Source organism: Ailuropoda melanoleuca, chromosome 12 (genome assembly GCF_002007445.2).
Source record: "Ailuropoda melanoleuca isolate Jingjing chromosome 12, ASM200744v2, whole genome shotgun sequence".
NCBI classification, from domain to species: domain Eukaryota; kingdom Metazoa; phylum Chordata; class Mammalia; order Carnivora; family Ursidae; genus Ailuropoda; species Ailuropoda melanoleuca.
In genome coordinates, this window is record NC_048229.1 from 47516729 (window position 1) to 47535899 (window position 19171).

The window sequence follows — 19171 nt, forward strand, 5'->3', positions numbered from 1 at the left end:
CCCGGCCAGGCCCGGCCCGGCCCGGCCCGGCCCGGTCTGGGGCCGCCGAGGCTCGGTTTTGCCTTTTCAGCTACCTCCCGCGTGAAGTGGGGGTGACAGATGTCTGTCTCCTGACTGTTAAAGGGCGTAATTTATAAAGTAGTGAAAATTCTGCAGTTAGCTGCCGCTGTTAAGCCCTCGTCCCCGCCCCCAGGTCTTCAGACTCCTAGCCAAGTGCTCTTAGCTTTCTAGGCCACCCCTCTTTTGTATCCTTTCTTCCCTTCCTCCCAGTCTCTTTTGCCCTCTTGAGTGAGACACTTGGTACTGCACGTTTTCTCTTTTTTCTGTGCCATCCTGATCCTCACTACCCTTTTCATTAATTTCTGGGTTCTTATTTTCCAAACTCTCTGCCTGCCCCTTCTCTTTTACCCTCCTTTCCTACTCATGTATCCCCTTGTCTCCCTTTCTGGAACTTTGTCATCTCCGCTCTTTCTTTCATATCTTAACATTTCTTTTCTTACGCCCCAACCTCACCACTAGATTGCCCTTCACCATGGCCCTAGTTGTGTGTCTTTGGGTGAGACACTCTGTGCCTGTGGGAACCTAACAGTATCCATTTCTTAGGTGTGTTATGAATTAAATGAAATATTCTTGATGCCGTGCTTGATACATAGTAGTCCAGTACTGTAACCACTCGTCCAAACTGATATACTAGAGTGACCAACTGTCCCGGTTTGCTGAGGATTGAAGTCGTTTCAGCAGAAATCCCGTTTCCCAGGAAACACCGTTAGTCCCAGATAAATCAGTGCAATTAGTCACCCCAAAAGTGCTGTAAGTATACAGCACACACTAGAGTTTGAAAATTTAGTATGTAAAATGTTTTGCTGATTAATTAATAAATTTTACATAGATTAAGTGTTGGAATGGTAGTATTTTGGCTGTTCGGGGTTAAATAAAATACTAGCATTTCACCTGTTTCTTTTTACCTTTTAATGTGGCTCCTAAAATTACACACATGGCTCACATTATATTTCTGTTGGACAATGCTGGGATATATATGGTATGTGCTCAACAAAGCCCACCTCCCTAGCCCCTGCCTCCTGTCCTTAACTCTTGCTGAGATGCTTTTAGTTTAGAGCCATTGTTTACCTGCAGTTACCCTTTGTTAAAGTTGGGGATTCCCGACTGAATGATTTCTGAGAGGGTTACCGAAATCTTGTGACTATATACGTTTCTAAAAGGAGAGTCTATAACTGTCTTCAAATTCGGAGAGGAAACTGGTATCTCTCCCCTCCATTCTTAACACAAAGCAAAACAAAAACCCCTAACACTCTCTTACTAGTCCACATTGTAAAACCTTGCATTTCTCAGGCATGGAAAACATTTTTGGCTTCCATCTGATCTGCTGTGGTTATTGCTTGCATGGAATTGGATACTTTTCAAGTTTCAGTAAACTCTTAAAAATTGTATTGGATTCTGGTTTCCCTACATAATGACCCCACTCCTTAAGCCTCTGCTTATACCACAATTTTTTGCTTTCTGTGCCCAGGCATTTGATTGCTGGTTGAGGCAAGAGTGTTCATGGTTAGGAGTTTTTTTGTTTTAGTTCTGTGCATCTCTGTGGTGATTACCCATGGGTACACTGTGAATTTCAAAAGTAGATTTAGTCATATTTTAGTCCTTTTGTTGGTATATTCTGGCAAGATTTTGGATACTTTTTAATTTCTTTTATGTAAATCCCTCTGAAACATCAATAACTAAATTATCCTGCTTGGAAGTAATCATTGATACTCAGATGATGTGCAATCTGATACTTGATCTTCATATCGCTGCCTTTATTTTAAATTAATAGCACTCTTAAAATTTAATCATTTGAATTAGAAAACATACATTGACAATTCTTCATAGAATTCTAGCATGAGGACCCACCAGACCGTCTAGTTATTCTAGAAATATTGTGTTCTACTTGAAAAAAACCTGTGTAGAAGGATTGTACTGCATTCCTTAGCACTAGCTTCAAATGCCTTTTTTCTCTACTATGACCGTTAAACACTCTTAAAAATTTTAAAAGCTTTGATAATACAAATACTGAGTTACCCATAATATTACTCTGTTTCGATACAGAAATCTGCCCTTGCTCAGTTACCTGCTTTTCCAGATGGTGGTGGTACCCAGAGGGAAGGCCAGGGGCTCTACTCCTGTCTTTTGTTTCCTTTAAACTCTCATCCAGGTGACACCCTTCAGTCTTGAAGGAGCAGCAGAAGTAATTTGTTCCCCAGTGTTCCTTGTCACGCAAAGTAGCAAAGCCAGATGTTGACTTCCCTGAACAGCTTCCTTTACTGTTTTGAACACCACACTCCTTTCTGCATGTTAGTGTGCAGGCATGTTACCTGCCGCAGGAGCCTTTTTAAAGGAGGTCTGGATTATCCCTGCAGCATAGAACTTGGCTCTTATGCCACCTCAGGGCACCCTGCTTATCTAGACTTGAGTGACTCATTGTTTTCTTAGTGAAGATGGATAATAATTTAGCACTCCGTATACACTGTCCTTTCATGCATTTCAAGATTGGCATCCAGTCTTCTTCCAGCCTTATATTCTTCAGGATACATGGCTTCATTTCCTCATAGTGCTGATTTCTCAGTCTGTCTTCTTTTTTCTGGCTTTTTCCTCCAAGACTCCAATTAGTTTCATTGGCATTTGGCAAGAAGTGAATGCTTTATAGATAGCAGTTGACCAGTTTCATAATTTGGGTCAACTCTTTGTCCTGGCATTACTCTTATTTTTGTCTGTGAGCATTCTTAGGCATTCAGGAAATATTACCTGATAGTACTAACATTTTTAAAATTTAGTCTTTTTATGTTAGCAAGTATGTGATGGATAGCTCTACTTAGATTTTCCTAAATTTGCATTTACTCTCTTTAAGGAAAATGTCTTCAAGTGGCATTTCTTAAATTCAGAAACGAAGTTTTACTTTTTTTTTTTTTTTAATCTTTTTAAAGTAATCTCTGTGCCCATCGTGGGGCTTGAACTCACCGCCCCAAGATCAAGAGTCTCATGCTCTATTGACTGAGCCAGCCAGGCACCCCCAGAAATGAAGTTTTATAAAGGAGTGAAAATCAAAAATCCTATAGCAACAGAAGCCTTGTCTGTTGTAGACCTTGGGGCAATCCTAATAGACTCCTTGTTTCTAAATTATTACTGATCATAATGATGAGTTTTGCCAAAATCAACAAATAATTCAAGAAGATAAGTAGGGTGACACAAGATAGCACTAAAAAGGTATTTTAGTTGTTTTTTTCCTAAGATATGTAACTTGATTCCAGAGTGTTGGTAGAAATGCTTCTCTTTGTTAAGTGTAATTAAGATGTGAACCGTAGATATTAAATAATGGCTGTGCTTTCTAGTATCTCAGCTATTTAGAAACTGTGTGAGTAAGTATTTATTTGTATTTCTTATAGGCACAAATTGATATTGTCTATTGTGGTGGTAAAAGTAAAATTTGTCATAAAACCTAATTCAGGTCCCTGTTGCCTGCCTATGCAATATCTTTATCATCATGGATAACTAATCTGTTTACCTTTTTTGAATCTCAGTTACTAATTTATAAGGAAGTGGTGCTACCTTCCTCACAGGAGTAAAAGGTAGTATATAATGCGATAATACTTATGAAAGCCTTATGAGTACTAGGCCACAGAGCAATAAACCTATATGTTAGAGGTATTATTCCTCAAATGGGTAGTTTTAAATGTAAATTTCACAAATGAAGGTTGTGGGGGAGGAGTGAGAAGTCCCCGTATTCTTTCAATATGGGCAGAACTAAACTGGTGTCATTACAGATAAAGACCTGGAAGATTGAGGATTCCAAGAAAGATGGAGAGCTTTAACGTTTAAAAAAAAAAAAAAAAAAGCAAGTGGTTGGTATAGGCCAGTTTGGATATTTAGACAATATCCTCATCTTCGAAAACTGCCTTTTGTAGTGGTGCTGCTTTTAGATTTTTCCACGACTACAGTTGATGGTTCTCAAATATTTTTGGAACTCTTATATTAATCTAAGTCATTTTCCAAAGTACATAAATCATACCCATTATAATCAGACTTTGTTTGGATTAAAATAATATTTTACAACTCTGAAAATAGATCCCAGTTAGGAGTTTCAAAAATTCTTTGAACTGTAAGATATCACAGTAATTAAGGTGTAGATTCACAGAGCTGCACCTAAAGGGAAAGAACACCACTCATATATTGTATACGTTTGAGTCTGTTGTAAAATCAGAATGTTGGCTTATGGTCATGCCTAATAAAGCAAATATTAATAGAAAAACTGGAATATTTAGAAAGATGACTGTTATGTATCATAGTTAGTAGGAAAGTATTAGATTAATGGTATATTTTGTTTACTTACTATCTATATTTATATGTATAACCTGGAGCCCAATATACAATAGAACTTGTCTAAAATAACATTAAATATGGTCCTTTTTCACAGAGCTTTTCACCCAAAATGTCTTTCACCAAATGCTCTTTCTAGCCATTTATCATTTCACAGATCATGTTTTTCTTTAAAAAGTTTACATTCTAGTCAACTGTAAGTGATTTAAAGTTAAGACCCAATTAACAAATGTAAAACCTTTATACATTTTATCTCATTAGGAGGAGAGGCATAATATAAATCCAACTTAATCTCTTTTCAGTTTAACATCTTCCTTTCACTGTTAACACAGTATTTTACTTGCTTTGTAAGAAAACTCATTTTTAGTCTCACCTTTAACGAATGACGTGGCTCAAATAATTAAATTTATTTCTTAATCTGGAGGTTTGGACTTGCCTCACCTCTCTCTCTCTGGTTTCTCCTTGGTTCCAGTTTGCAAACCCCTTAGGCCAGGGATCCGGTTTGTCATCTGTTGATGTTGCTTGTAGACAGATCCGCATTGTGCAAGCATTGATGGGCATTATCTGAGGGGACTTGTAGTCTTGGTCTCTCGTCAGTTCAGCTATTGCTAACTTTCTCAGGCAGTCTGAGTTGGTTTACAGGAAATGGGAGATAGAGCCTACTACCATTAACGACTGAAGAAAAGCAGCCACAACGCAAATACCTTAAAATAATAGATGATTGTCAAATCATTTCAGTTTTTGAAGTATATCATGTTTTTTCTCCCCACCAAGTTATCTTCCTGATTCTTTGGTTTTAGTTATTGTTTAAATCAGTTTTTATCCCCCGTACGCATGATATGATTGAAAAGGTGGCAAGGAAAGGTGGACATAGCCCAAAATTAACTGAATGGCAGAGGGAAGCCAAAAGTTCCGCGTAATCTACACAATGAATAATTTATAAGGAAGTAGTCGAGAACTGACTGCATATAAAAGTAAGCAAATTTCCTGAAATATTCAAATTCTGTATTCATATATGATTCATTGTGTTTGAGATAGGCAAGTGTGATTTTCTAGGATTACCATTTCCCCATGGTGCTGAGAGTTCTAGTTGCCTTAATTGTAGTTTTTTCTCTGAAGTGACAACCTTTCCTGTGGCCGAACGGAGAAGATAAAATTTTAGTTTGGGATCTAGATGTGTCTTCTGAATGTGGCTCTTTCTACTTTGTATAATTTTGGCTTAGTTTGGATGAGACGTCCTTTCTGTGAATTAAGTTTATATGTAACTTGGTCAGAATTGTATGTTCTGATAAGGAGCTAAGACTGAAATAAAAAAGAACTTTTTAAGTTAGTATTAGGTGGGGCGTTTACCACTTAGGACAGAACTAGGTTTATACCTTCAGTCATGACAGTGTGTGGCCTCTAATATTTAGTCCCCACATTTAGAAATTTCGTATTCATGGGCATAGTAGGTACTGATTCTCAGATTTGATTAACAGTTTGTGAAAAGGCAGATATTTTGGGGATTGATTGTGTGAAAAACCTGGCCTGATGTTGGTAGCAAAACTGGTTACTGGAACAGAGATTTCTTAGATTGGTTTAACATTATGCTGTTTATATTTCCATCTGTTTAAAATGCTAATATTTGTTCTGGTATAATATTGCCTCATTCCTAGCAAAATGAATTTAAGCTGTGTAATTGTCAAGTACTTTTATGTTTTATTTTTAGGAATTTCTACCTAATCTTAAAGGAGATGCTAATTGGAATGAGATGGTCTGCTTTGCCCCCTTGCTGATGGTAGTGACTTCACAGACCATTGCTAGATGCTGAATTAGAGAAATAATTCATTTCCGCTTTAGATGTTATTTGTTTTTTAAAGAATTTCTCAGAAAAGGAAACACGTTTTGAGGCAAGTTTCTGTTCTACCATACTGCACATTTGTAACACTGATGTTTTGTGTGTTTTTCAGGATTGGGACGGCTGCCCTGGCGGTTCAGGTTGTAGGCAGTAACTGGCCCAAACCTCACTACACTTTGCTCATTACAGGCCTGTGCCGTTTCCAGATTGTACAGGTCTTAAAAGAGAAGCCATACCCTGTTGCTGAAGTGGAGCAGTTGGACCGGCTTGAAGAATTTCCGAACACCTGTAAAACCAGGGAGGAGCTAGGAGAACTCTCAGAACAGTTTTACAAATATGCAGTACAAGTGAGTTGCTTTTATTTCTTTTCCTTAAAACCCCATTTTCTTCCGTTCCTTTCCTGCCCTAAGATATGACGAATCTGTTGAGTGGTGAAGTTTTAGGGCAGCATATGTTTAAATGAATTAGTAATATAATATATTGATTTCACTTTGCTTTTGTCTAAGAGTATACCTAAGTCATTCTAGGAAAAAGGAGCCAACTCTTTCTAAAATTTTTCCAAAGAGTATTTCTAGAGCTTTCCTTATAACTTCCAGTGTTATTAGTTATTAAGCCTAGATAATGTTAAAAATTAAAATATTGCACAAAAGCGCTATGTCACAAGAACATCTAGGTAGCAAATTACATAAGTTACATTGGTTCAGAAGTCAAGGTCACACTAAGACTAGCAGTGACTTTGGAAGGTTAGTTCTATGGTAGACGAATTTCAAAGATGATTAAAGCCTAGAATGCTGGGAGGGAAGCACATGTGAGGCATGCATTAAATATTTGACTTTTTAATTGTAAGTTTGAGTTTTTTTAACTCTAGATTGAATGGAAAGCTCCTCCCCTCACACCATTTTGTAAGAAACCTTATCGGAATATATTTTAAAATGTTGTCTTCTTCTTTCTGATGATGCAGTCCAGTGACCGTAACTAGATCTGTGAGGATCAGGCAGTGTCTAAAGGTCCGATCATTGCAAAGTGTAAGGCAGGTATTCACAGCCTATGGTATCTGTACCTGATGTGGCATTTGAAGCAACACACTTCTAGCGTGATAAACAATAGGAAAATGGAAAACTTAGAGCTATAACTGCTGTGGGGACTAAAAGGAGGAATCTGCTCTGAACAAAGAAACTTCATTTTGAGAACTGGAGTAAGTGATTATGCCATTTAAGAAGGAGATAGAGGGAGAATCAGAATTTTCTTTTTTTCCCGAGTAATACTCCCTGGGTCCGTGTTCTTTTGGACACAGCTTCATAGAGATTGCACTTTGCTTTTTACTTCTCCCCACTTTGAATCAAAAGAGAAATTTTAAACGTGAAGAATTGTAATGACATGAAAGGAATCTTTAGAGAGAAACATCACCATAATTTCACTACTATCATGGATTTAGTTTGACTTTTGGCTGGTCTTCTGATCTTAGTCCAGTTCAGTCTTCTGTTTTGTTTTCCTGTCCATGTCTGCTTTTCATATTAAGTATTTTTATTAATTTCATTGAGTTAGGATATCAGAATTTTATCTTTCCTCTTAGACATTGAGGTGGTTTCCAGTTAATATTTTTCTGTCCTTTCCTTCTGTATTTCCTTACATAGCCCTCATCAGTAGACTTCTTCAGTAGCTTCCTGACTAATCTCTTTCTGGTTTCTTTTCTCTCTGGTTTATCCTGTTCACTGAGCCTTTCTAAGGAAGTTTCAGGCCTGCCTCTCACCTGAGAAAAAGACTTTAATGGTGATAGGGTAAAGTTAAACTTCCTTAGGATAACATCAAGACCCTTCCCAACTCTATTGAATCCCATTTAAACCCAGTTTAGTCACGTTGTCCGTCCAAGAGCTTCACATCTTGTTTCATGTCCCTGTGATTTTGTCCCTTCTGTTCTCTCTGCTGGAGTGCTCTTCCTTCTCTGTTTTCAGATTTATGCTTTCCCAACACCTGTGGGCTCTTAGTGCTCCTTTTCCTGTGCTTCCACTGTCCTTTATGCATCCCTTTTAATGTGATGGTTATTACGTTGTATTGAAATTTACCTTATAGGTCTGCTTCCTCTACCAAACTTGCATTCATCCCTGCCTTAGCCATCGCCTACGGAGCAGTATGTTGTGTCTGTCAAGTAGTTTGTGCTCAGTAAGAGATTGGAGAACAAGTTTTAACTGTTCTGTTTTCTTAGGATGAATTCTTAGGAGAAAGAGTCTTCAAATTTTATTACCTGAAAAACTTCATCATGACTGCGCTTTCATTCCCTTGACTTTGGCAGGCCATGGATTGGTTCCTAAATTACAATGCCTTCAGAGAGGCTTGATTAGTACTGGCATCAGAAATCTTTTTAGAGTAACTAAATGAGGCACATCATTTGTGAATTAGTCAGTATGGGCTAAGCTTTGCTGTTCTCAGTATTCCAGAATCTCAGCATTCATTATAACCAAGGTGTGTTTCTCATTCATGCTGTATACTTAAAACTAGAGAGTGTGCTGATTTACCTGTTTGAGTCACTTAGGGACTCAGGAAGGTTAGAGATTCATCCCAAAACATGTATTCATTATTGCTGAGGCTGGAGAAGGAAATGTGGCAAATCTCAATGGTTTTTAATGCTTCTGCCCAGAAGGAACTGTCGCTTCTTCTCCTGTTTCTTGGATCATAGCAAGACTCATAGCCCCATTTGTATTCAGAGAAGGGGAGAAAAAGTCCTGCCATGTGCCCAGAAGAAAAGGAGAACTTTGTCAGTAACCCCAATGATTATCATAGTTACTGAAAGCTTGCTTTAAACTTAATGTGTCTTAACTCCAGGTGTACCCTGGACGTTGTTTTTATAAAAATCATTCACAGTCAGCACTCAGATTCTCGTTAATCCAGATGCTCTACTAAAAAACAGTATTTCAACTAGTCATTGGTTAGCATAATAGCATCGACTCTATTAAATTTCCAGAATTTGGTAATTACACTGTGATTATGTAAGAGTACCTTTGTTCTTAAGAGCAAGGGTCATGGTGTCTGCCACTTACTTTAAAATGTTCAGCAATAACTGTGTGGGTGTGAGCGCGCACATGCTTAGAAAACGCGAATGTGGCAGAATGTTAATAATTGGTGAACTCGGGGAGGATAGGAGTTTATTGTACTATTGCAACTTTTGCATAAATTTTAATTTTTTTCAAAATAAGATCATAAATTTACAGAGCCTTTTAAAGTTCGTATTACCCACATTTGAGCCATTTTTGCTTTTCTTTTTTTTTTTTTAAAGATTTTATTTATTTATTCGACAGAGATAGAGACAGCCAGCGAGAGGGAACACAAGCAGGGGGAGTGGGAGAGGAAGAAGCAGGCTCATGGCAGAGGAGCCTGATGTGGGGCTCGATCCCAGAACGCTGGGATCACACCCTGAGCCGAAGGCAGACGCTCAACCGCTGTGCCACCCAGGCGCCCCCATTTTTGCTTTTCAATTCTGTTTGATATTTTGAATATACTTCTCTTTTCCTCTGACACCTGACTGTAGTAATCAGTGATCTTTCAGAGCCAAAGACTCTGAGGCCCAAACATTAAACCTATATAACAGTCTTGTTTTCTGAATTCACAAATAATGCCAGATTTCATTAAAAAGACTTTTTTTTCCTTGTAGTTGGTTGAAATGTTAGATATGTCTGTCCCTGCAGTTGCTAAATTGAGACGCCTTTTAGATAGTCTTCCAAGGGAAGCTTTACCAGACATTCTGACTTCAATTATTCGAACAAGCAACAAAGAGAAGCTCCAGGTATAGTATTCCCTTCTTAAATACTAAGTTGTTTTGTCAGTTTTTATTCAAAATAATACATTCTGACCTTCAGTAAAACATGCTAGAGATCTATAAAAGTAGTTAAAATGCTCTTTCGCTGAAATTGACTATTAAAAGTGATTGATTTACATTTTTGTATATTCAGGCAGCTCTTTTATTCACATTATCAGTACTAGTAGTTTGTCAATTTATGGAAAAAGTTAAATGGAGAAAACTTTGAAAAATAAGCTGGCTGTGGGCATCAGCAGGGATGTTTGAGTGAATGGTGAGCATTAATTACTCCGATCATTGGTGGTTGGTTAAAAGTGCTTCTATTCTTTCATGAATGTAAAAATTTAATATTTTGACCCTAGAATTTTTTAGGCCTATTATGTAGATACATTCTGGGTTTAAAAGAACAATTCACAGAAAGAGCTGACATTAAATGTGTATTTTGTTCTTGCTGTTGGAACAGTAGACATGACTTCATTTTTAAATGAACTGTCAAGATGCTTTTTTTCCTTTTTAGGATTCTAGTGATTTAATATAGTTAATCTGGTTGTATTGGCAATAACGTAGCTGTAAATGTCGATAGTTGGCTTTTTTACTTAACAATTGAAGTCATGACTCTGACTGCCTTGTTTTGGGAGCGTGTGTTTCTGAGAGACTGTGCTGACTGACTCATGTTCCCCTAGATTTTAGATGCTGTGAGTCTGGAGGAGCGGTTCAAGATGACCATACCGCTGCTTGTCAGACAAATTGAAGGCCTGAAATTGCTTCAGAAAACCAGAAAACACAAGCAAGATGATGATAAGCGGGTAAATCTTTCTTTCTGTCTGCTTCTTCACATTTCCAGTTGCTTTTATGTGACGTGAGATTCAGGGTTTTTTTTAAGTTAAAAAAAAAAATTGGGGGAATAAAGAAAGGAACAAAGCAAAACCGTCATTGTCTCTTACCACTCAAGTTTCTGGTAAAATTCTGAATTCAGTATGTTTTTCTACTCCTTTTCCACGTCTGGGTCTTTCTTTTTTTTAAAAAAATGGTAATATTTTCTCTTCTTTTGTTCTTGGTAATTTTTGGTTCGTCACCAAAAGAGATAATTTACTAAGTCATTTCTCTTTGCCAGTCATTGTGTGTTGTTTCCGGTGGTTTCTATATTTTAAAAATTAACAACTGTGATGAGTGTCTTTGAAAATAATTTAAGGTGATAGTTGTATATCTCATGTTTCCTTTCTAAGTTTTTATTAAAATTCCATTTAGTTCGTGTACAGTGTAATGAGTTTCAGGTATGCAATATAGTGATTCGGCACTTCCACACATCCAGTGCTCATCACAACAGGTGTACCCACTCCTTAACCCCCATCACCTATTTCGTCCATCCCCCCACCCTCTCCCCTCTAGTAACCATCAGCTTGTTCTCTGTAGCTAAGAGTCTGTTTCTTCGTTTGCCTCTCTTTCTCCCCCCCCCTTTGCTTGGTCGTTTTGTTTCCTAAATTCCACATATGAATGAAATCACATGCTATTTGTCGTTCTCTGGCTGACTTATTTCGCTTCGCATCATTCTCTTTAGCTCCATCCATGTCATTGCCAGTGGCAAGATTTCATTCTTTTTTATAGCTGAGTAGTATTCCTCTGTGTGTGTGTGTGTGTGTGTGTGTACCACAACTTCTTTATCCATTCATCAGTCAGTGGACACTTGGGCTATTTCCATAATTTGGCTGTCGTAAATAATGCTGCTATAAACATCAGGGTGCATGTGTCCTTTTGAATTAGTATTCTTGTAGTCTTTGGGCAAATGCCTCGTAGTGCAATTGCTAGATCATAGAGTAGTTCTATTTTTAACTTTTTGCACAGCCTCCATACTGTTTTCCATGGTGGCTGCACCAGTTTGCATTCCCACCAATAGTGCAGGAAGGTTCCTTTTTCTCCACATCCTCACCAATACTTGTTGTTTCTTGAGTTTTTGATTTTAGCCATTCTGACAGGTGTGAGATGATATCTCATAGTTTTGATTTGCATTTCCCTGATGATTAGTGAAGTTGAGCACCTTTTCATGTGTCTGTTGGTCATCTGGATGTCTTCTTTGGAAAACTATATACTCATGTCTTCTGCTCATGTTTTAATTGGATTGTTTTTTGGGTGTTGAGTTTTATAAGTTCTTTATGTATTTCAAATACTAACCATTTTATCAGATATGTCATTTGCAAATATCTTCTCCCATTCCATAGGTTGCCTTTTAGTTTTGTTGATTGTTTCCTTCATTGTACAGAAGATTTTTTTTTTTTTTAAAGATTTCATTTATTTATTTGGCAGAGGGAGAGACAGCGAGCGAGAGAGGGAACACAAGCAGGGGGAGTGGGAGAGAAAGAAGCAGGTTCTCAGCGGAGGAGCCTGACGTGGGGCTCGATCCCAGAACGCTGGGATCACTCCCTGAGCCGAAGGCAGACGCTTAACGACTGCGCCACCCAGGTGCCTCAGAAGATTTTTATCTTGATGTAGTCCCAATAGTTTATTGTTGCTTTTGTTTACCTTGCCTCAGGAGCCATATCTAGGAAGAATTTGCTGCAGCCAATGTCAAAGAGGTTACTGCCTATGTTCCCTTCTAGGATTTTTATAGTTCAGGTCTCACATTTAGGTCTTTAATCCATTTTGAATTTATTTTTGTATGTGGTATAAGAAAGTAGTCCAGTTTCATTCTTTTGCATGTTACTGTCTGGTTTTCCCAATACCATTTGTCGAAGAGACAGTCTTTTTCCTATTGGCTGTTCTTTTCTGGCTTTTTCAAAAATTAATTGACCATATCGTTACGGATTCATTTCTGGGTTTTTTATTCTGTTCCATTGATCTATATGTCTATTTTTGTGCCAGTACCATACTGATTTGATCGTTACAGCATTGTAATATAGAAGTACCAAATTGTGAAGCCTCCAGCTTTGCTTTGATTTTTCAAGATTGCTTTGGCTATTCTGGGTCATTTGTGGTTCCATACAAATTTAAGATTGTTTGTTCTAGCTTGGTGGGAAAAAAAATGCTGTTGGTATTTTGGTAGGAATTGCATTAAATGTGTAGATTGCTTTGGGTGGTATAGGTATTTTAACAATATTTGTTCTTCCAATCCATGAGAATGGAATGTCTTTCCATTTCTTTGTGTCATCTTCAATTCCTTTCATCAGTGTTTTATAGTTGTCACAGTACAGGTCTTTCACCTCTTTGGTTAAATTCCCATGCTTTTAAATGAAATACTATATCATTTTGTTCCATTGATGGCTGGTGTTATTCATGATATTATTGAGTTGAGAATTTCAAAAGAGCACTTCGGAAGTTTTAAAATATGATAGAGAAGTTGTGGAGAAAGAGAACACAAAGCCATTTGGTTTGGCAAAGAGGATGGTTGTTGGATTTCAGAGGGCAATTTCAACATAATGGAGACAAAAGCCAAAGTGTCAAGTACAGATTATTGAAGTCCTCAAGGAGGAAAGGGAAGTGATGGTCAAAGCCACTTGTTGGAAAAGCAAGAACATCAGAAGAAGGGAAGTGAATAGTGTGTAGTTAACTGAAGGGGACATAGGATAAAATATTTTGAGCGGAGGAAGACTTTTCTTTGTGTTGGAGTCAAAAGAGAATAGAGTCAATGGTAGAAACATTAATGATGTTAGAAATTTTGTAATGTAGAAGGGAAAGTGGAATTTATTCTGTTGGCAGTTGCTAAGTAGTAATATAATCAAGAAAGTAGTGGCCGCAGTCATAGCTCAAAGAAAGATATTCCTAGATTTTTCATGATTTTTAGTAGCCAGTTCTTGAATTTTTTTCTCGTATTGTAGTATAAGCATATAGTAAAATCATGTCCACTTTATGTTGATCCACTTTTGAAATTCTGTTGCTCCCATATGTGCTTGTGCCCCTTAGTTATCATTTTGAACTTCGTTCCTAAAGATGTACACTCTCATTATGAAAATGTTATTCAGCACCAATTATAACCTTGTGTGTAACTAGGTACCTCATTTCCAATTTATTTTGACACACAGTTTTACCCTTCTACTTTCTACTTTAGGTTATAGCAATACGTCCTATTAGGAGAATTACACACATCCCAGGAGCTTTAGAAGATGATGATGAGGATGAAGACAATGATGACATTGTCATGCTGGAGAGAAAAATACGAACATCCAGTATGCCAGAGCAGGCCCATAAGGTCTGTGTCAAAGAGATAAAAAGGTAAATTGATGCTAAAAAGAAGCTATTCACTCATTGGTATTTTCATTTTGCATATTAATGTTAAAAATTACTGCTCATGGAAACTGGAGTCTGCTTCTTTGGATCACAAACTGAAAGCTGAGTTATTTGTTTTATGTTATTTGACTTTTCTCCTTTTCTTATATTCTATATAGGTATAGATCACCCTATTCATTTTATCTTTCCAATGTCAACTTTTACCTTTCATGGCTTTCCAAATTCTCAGACAGCTGTGATCCTTGGAATCTTCAGATTATCCCTCTTCATTCCTCAACCAGAATCTGATTTTTAAAACATTTTTATTTTTTTATTTTAATTTTAATTTTTTTTTTTATTTATTTGACAGAGATAGAGACAGCCAGCGAGAGAGGGAACACAAGCAGGGGGAGTGGGAGAGGAAGAAGCAGGCTCATAGCAGAGGAGCCTGATATGGGGCTCGATCCCAGAATGCCGGGATCACGCCCTGAGCCGAAGGCAGACGCTTAACCGCTGTGCCACCCAGGCGCCCCTATTTTAATGTTTTTTTATTATATTATGTTAGTCACCATACAGTACATCCCCGGTTTCCGATGTAAAGTTCGATGATTCATTAGTTGCGTATAACACCCAGTGCACCATGCAATACGTGCCCTCCTTACTACCCGTCACCAGTCTATCCCATTCCACCACCCCCCTCCCCTCTGAGGCCCTCAGTTTGTTTCTCTTAGTCCATAGTCTCTCATGCTTCATTCCCCCTTCTGATTACCCCTCCTTTCTTTATCCCATTCTTAATACTTCTGAATTAACAACAGTGTCCCTAATCTTTTTCTCAGTTGCTGTGTATAAGTGATGAAGTTCTTCCACTTACAGTGTACTGTCAAACATGGTCACTCTTCTTAGCTGCGTTTTTATTGTCTTAACAAATGGATTGTGCTTTGTTTAGATACAGTGTTCAGTTATTACTGTGTTCTTCACATGTCACTTTTTTCTTCTTTAGAAAAAAGATAAACTCTAGAGGGTAGGAACTGTCAGTTTCTCTTTGTATAAGATGAAGTACACAGAAACCTTGATGTCAGCATAGGGCATATGGATAATCTAAGGGTTAAATAGAAAACCGGTATTTTCTTTTCATACTTGACGCAGTATAACTGTGTTGCATTTTCTTTTATTAGTGAATTATAATGAACCTCAGTGAATGCTCAGTAACTGAAGATTTGACTTTCTCAGGTTCACAGTTAAGGACATGAGTTGTAGTTCAGGGATATTTTATATTGACTGGCATTAATTAATAAATGTAGAACATCTGTTGTGGGCAGAACACTTTTTTAAACACTGCTTTTATTGTGGAAGTTGCATTTGTTAATTAAATATCTGATTATTATCTTGCTTTTATGAGCTGATTTCATCTCTAATACAAAAAATATATAATTAATAATAAGTAATTATAATAATATATATAAAATATATAATTAATAATATATAATTATTGTTATGCATGGTTAGGCACTTAAATTTTATTGTGATAGGTATATCAATGGATAAGTGTGACTTGAGACTCCTGCTGTGAGATACTGATATTGGTAAGGTCATATTTCAAGGATAGAATCAGATACAGTGTTCCCTCCCCCACGCCTGACCCCTGGTTTGCAGGTATCTGTTTAATTTTGTTCCGTAAATACATCATAAAACAAAATAACCACATTTTTAAAAAACGTTTCCAGATTTTTTAAATCAAATATGCATAATATATCTGACCCAGAAAAGCAGGTGCCGGATTTTTGTGTTTTTAGGGAATTCTTCTGTGTTGTGGAACATTTTTGCTATGTGTTCTTTCCCCACAGACTCAAAAAAATGCCTCAGTCAATGCCAGAATATGCTCTGACTAGAAATTATTTAGAACTTATGGTGGAGCTTCCTTGGAACAAAAGTACAACTGGTAAGCCAACAAAATAACACCTTTTTACAATCTGATTGTTACTCAGAAAGCTCGTGTAGCTTCTATTGAAATACTCACCATTGATTATCTTACTGTTACTGTAGTTCTTTACATAAATTATTTAGACGCTGACCTTGTATCATCTAGGTCTTGGGACCAAACAGGAAAAGAAGGTGCTACATGAAAACACCTTTTGCCTGATTTTGGAGAAAGATAGGATTTTTATAATTGTTGATAGATGTGTTTCTTAATACCAATAGTCAATCAGATGATGAACGTTTATATTTAAAGAATAAGGTACATAGAGCTGTATAAAGAACAGTTGTACCATTTGGAATTTTGTTTTTCTCATACAAAAACCTATTAAATGAATTTAAATTCTGTCCTTCTGTAGAACTTTTCTCTTTCCTGTGAATTTGTTCTTTTCTCTTGGGATGAGAAATACTCCGTTGACTTTCATAATTTTTAGAACCGTTTATTTGCACTTGTTTCTGTTATTGGACAGGCTAGTATTACAGGTTAGTATTACACACAAGGTTTACTGAGTTCAGCAGTGGGTTGATTGATGGCTGAACGGCTGCTGGCATAGGAGTAGCTGTATGGTTGACTTTTGAAAATTTAAAGATACATTATCCTGGCTAGTAAAATTCCTACATTTAAGAAAATGCCAGAGATTTTTTCAAATGTTACCTCTAAAGCACACATTTATGCCCCACATAAGATGTGCCATACAAACCAGATTTCTGGATGTTGAATTTTTAATATTAAAAAATACTTGCCTATTAACCTACAGAGGACCATCCTTTCTGGTACTGAGAACTTAAAAAAAATTGTTTTTACCTCCTAGAAGGCCCAGACTGAAGCACGTTCGTGTTAAATTAACTATCTGGGACAGTGTTAAGGTTAAAATAGCTCCTCTTTTTTTTTTTTTTTAAAACATGTTATACATCACATTTATTTTTAAAAGAATAGATAATCCAGATTAAATATAAATCTTGTCAAGCCATTATATGATTTAGCAGGTTCTAAATTCCATGGAAGTTGATCATATTGTCCCTGATTGTAATAAAACTAAGAAAACAAACAACAAAACCCACAAACAAAATATAAATCTTACTTAATATACAATTTGTGTAATACAAATTATTATTCAGTAAGATATTATTTATAATAATGAGAAGTTATTTTTAAAATACAATTAATTACAAGAACCTTTCTGGGGGGAAGAACTAAAGGAGCACTACAGGTGGACTTTGCCATGTTTAATCCATAAACATTTACTCTTAGCTTAAAGACAGCATTAAATATGTGATCTCATATGCTACAAAGTTTTTTCAGCAAAAATCTCAGGAGGGACAGCCTAATGCCTTAACTTGAATCTAGTTTGATCGTTTGTTCCCCTCCCCCCAGTTTCTTTACATTGAACACTAAATTGAATGCGTTAATCTTTTCCGCTTCTAATGTATATGCTGCATTTTTTCTTTGACCCTTGCTGTCCTGAGGCAGCAACATTAAATTCTCTTTTTTTCCAAATTACAGTTTTAGATGACCAAATGGCCAGGTGTATGTTAGAGGATAGTGTGGTTTTTAGAAATGCCATTTGCTGTATGCTATCTGCTATCTTTGGTTTTTTTGTTTTGTTTTTAGATTAAATTAGCCCACATGGAGTATAACATTAGTTTCAGGTGTAGTGTTCAGTAATTCATCAGTTGCATATAATACCCAGTGCTCATCACATCACATGCCCCCCTTAATGCCCATCACCCAGTTATCTCATTCCCTCAACCACCTCCCCTCTAGCAACCCTCAGTTTGTTTCCTGTAGTTAAGAGTCTCTCATGGTTTGTCACCCTCTCTGATGACTTCCCATTCAGTTTTCCCTCCCTTCCCTTATGATCCTCCGTGCTGTTTCTTATTATTCCATGTATGAGTGAAAGCATATGGTAATTGTTTCTCTGATTGACTTATTTCACTCAGCATAATACTCTCCAGTTCCATCTATGTCGATGTAAATTGTAAGTATTCATCCTTTCTGATGGCTGAGTAGTATTCCTCTGTGTGTGTGTGTGTGTGTGTGTATGTGTGTATGTGTGTATGCATATATATATATACACACACACAATGTCTTCTTTATTCATTCATCTGTCGATGGACGTCTCAGCTCTTCCCACAGTTTGGCTATTGGGGACATTGCTGATATAAACATTGGGGTGCAGGTGCCCCTTTGGATCAATACATTTGTATCTTTGGGGTAAATACCTAGTAGTGCGATTGCTGGGACATAGGGTAGCTCTATTTTTAACTTCTTGAGAAATCTTCATACCATTTTCCAGAGTGGCTATCCCAGCTTGTATTCCCATCAACAGTGTTAAAGGGTTCCCCTTTCTCCACATCCTCGCCAACATTTGTTGTTTCCTGTCTTGTTAATTTTAGCCATTCTGACTGGTTGTGAGGTGATATCTCATTGTGGTTTTATTTTGTATTTCCCTGATGTTGAGTGATGTGGAGCACTTTTTCATGTGTCTATTGGCCATTCGTATGTCTTCTTTTTTTTTTTTTTTTTAAGTTTTTTTTTTTTTTATTTGACAGAGATAGAGACAGCCAGTGAGAGTGGGAACACAAGCAGGGGGAGTGGGAGAGGAAGAAGCAGGCTCCTAGCAGAGGAGCCTGATGTGGGGCTCGATCCCACAACGCTGGGATCACGCCCTGAACCGAAGGCAGACGCCCAACCGCTGTGCCACCCAGGCGCCCCTCGTATGTCTTCTTTAGAGAAATGTCTATTCATGTCTTCGCCCATTTCTTGACTGGATTATTTGGCTTTTGGATATTGAGTTTGATAAGTTCTTAATAGATCTTGGATACTTACTAGCCCTTTATCTGATATATCACTTACAAATATCTTCTCCCATTCTGTAGGTTGCCTTTTAGTTTTGTTGACTGTTTCCTTTGCTCTGCAGAGGCTTTCTATCTTGATGAAGTCCCAGTAGTTCATTTTGCTTTTGTTTCCCTTGCCTTTGGAGATGTTTCTTTTTTTTTTTTTT

General features: G+C 37.2%; 2 protein-coding genes across 2 annotated transcripts in view; one reads left to right on the forward strand and one right to left on the reverse strand.

Moving 5' to 3' along the window:
• Positions 1 to 2247, reverse strand: part of ABCC11 (ATP binding cassette subfamily C member 11) — a 69786-nt gene extending 67539 nt beyond the window's left edge. The window contains exon 1 of the mRNA XM_034638965.1: positions 2126 to 2247. The gene's annotated coding sequence lies outside the window, so the exon portion shown is untranslated. The remainder of the gene's footprint in view (positions 1 to 2125) is intronic.
• LONP2 (lon peptidase 2, peroxisomal) overlaps positions 1 to 19171 on the forward strand; it is a 100576-nt gene that overhangs the window by 508 nt on the left and 80897 nt on the right. The window contains 5 exon segments of the mRNA XM_034638963.1: positions 6318 to 6552; positions 9852 to 9983; positions 10679 to 10801; positions 14035 to 14198; positions 16037 to 16131. Of these exon segments, the coding sequence (XP_034494854.1) occupies positions 6318 to 6552; positions 9852 to 9983; positions 10679 to 10801; positions 14035 to 14198; positions 16037 to 16131 (749 nt within the window).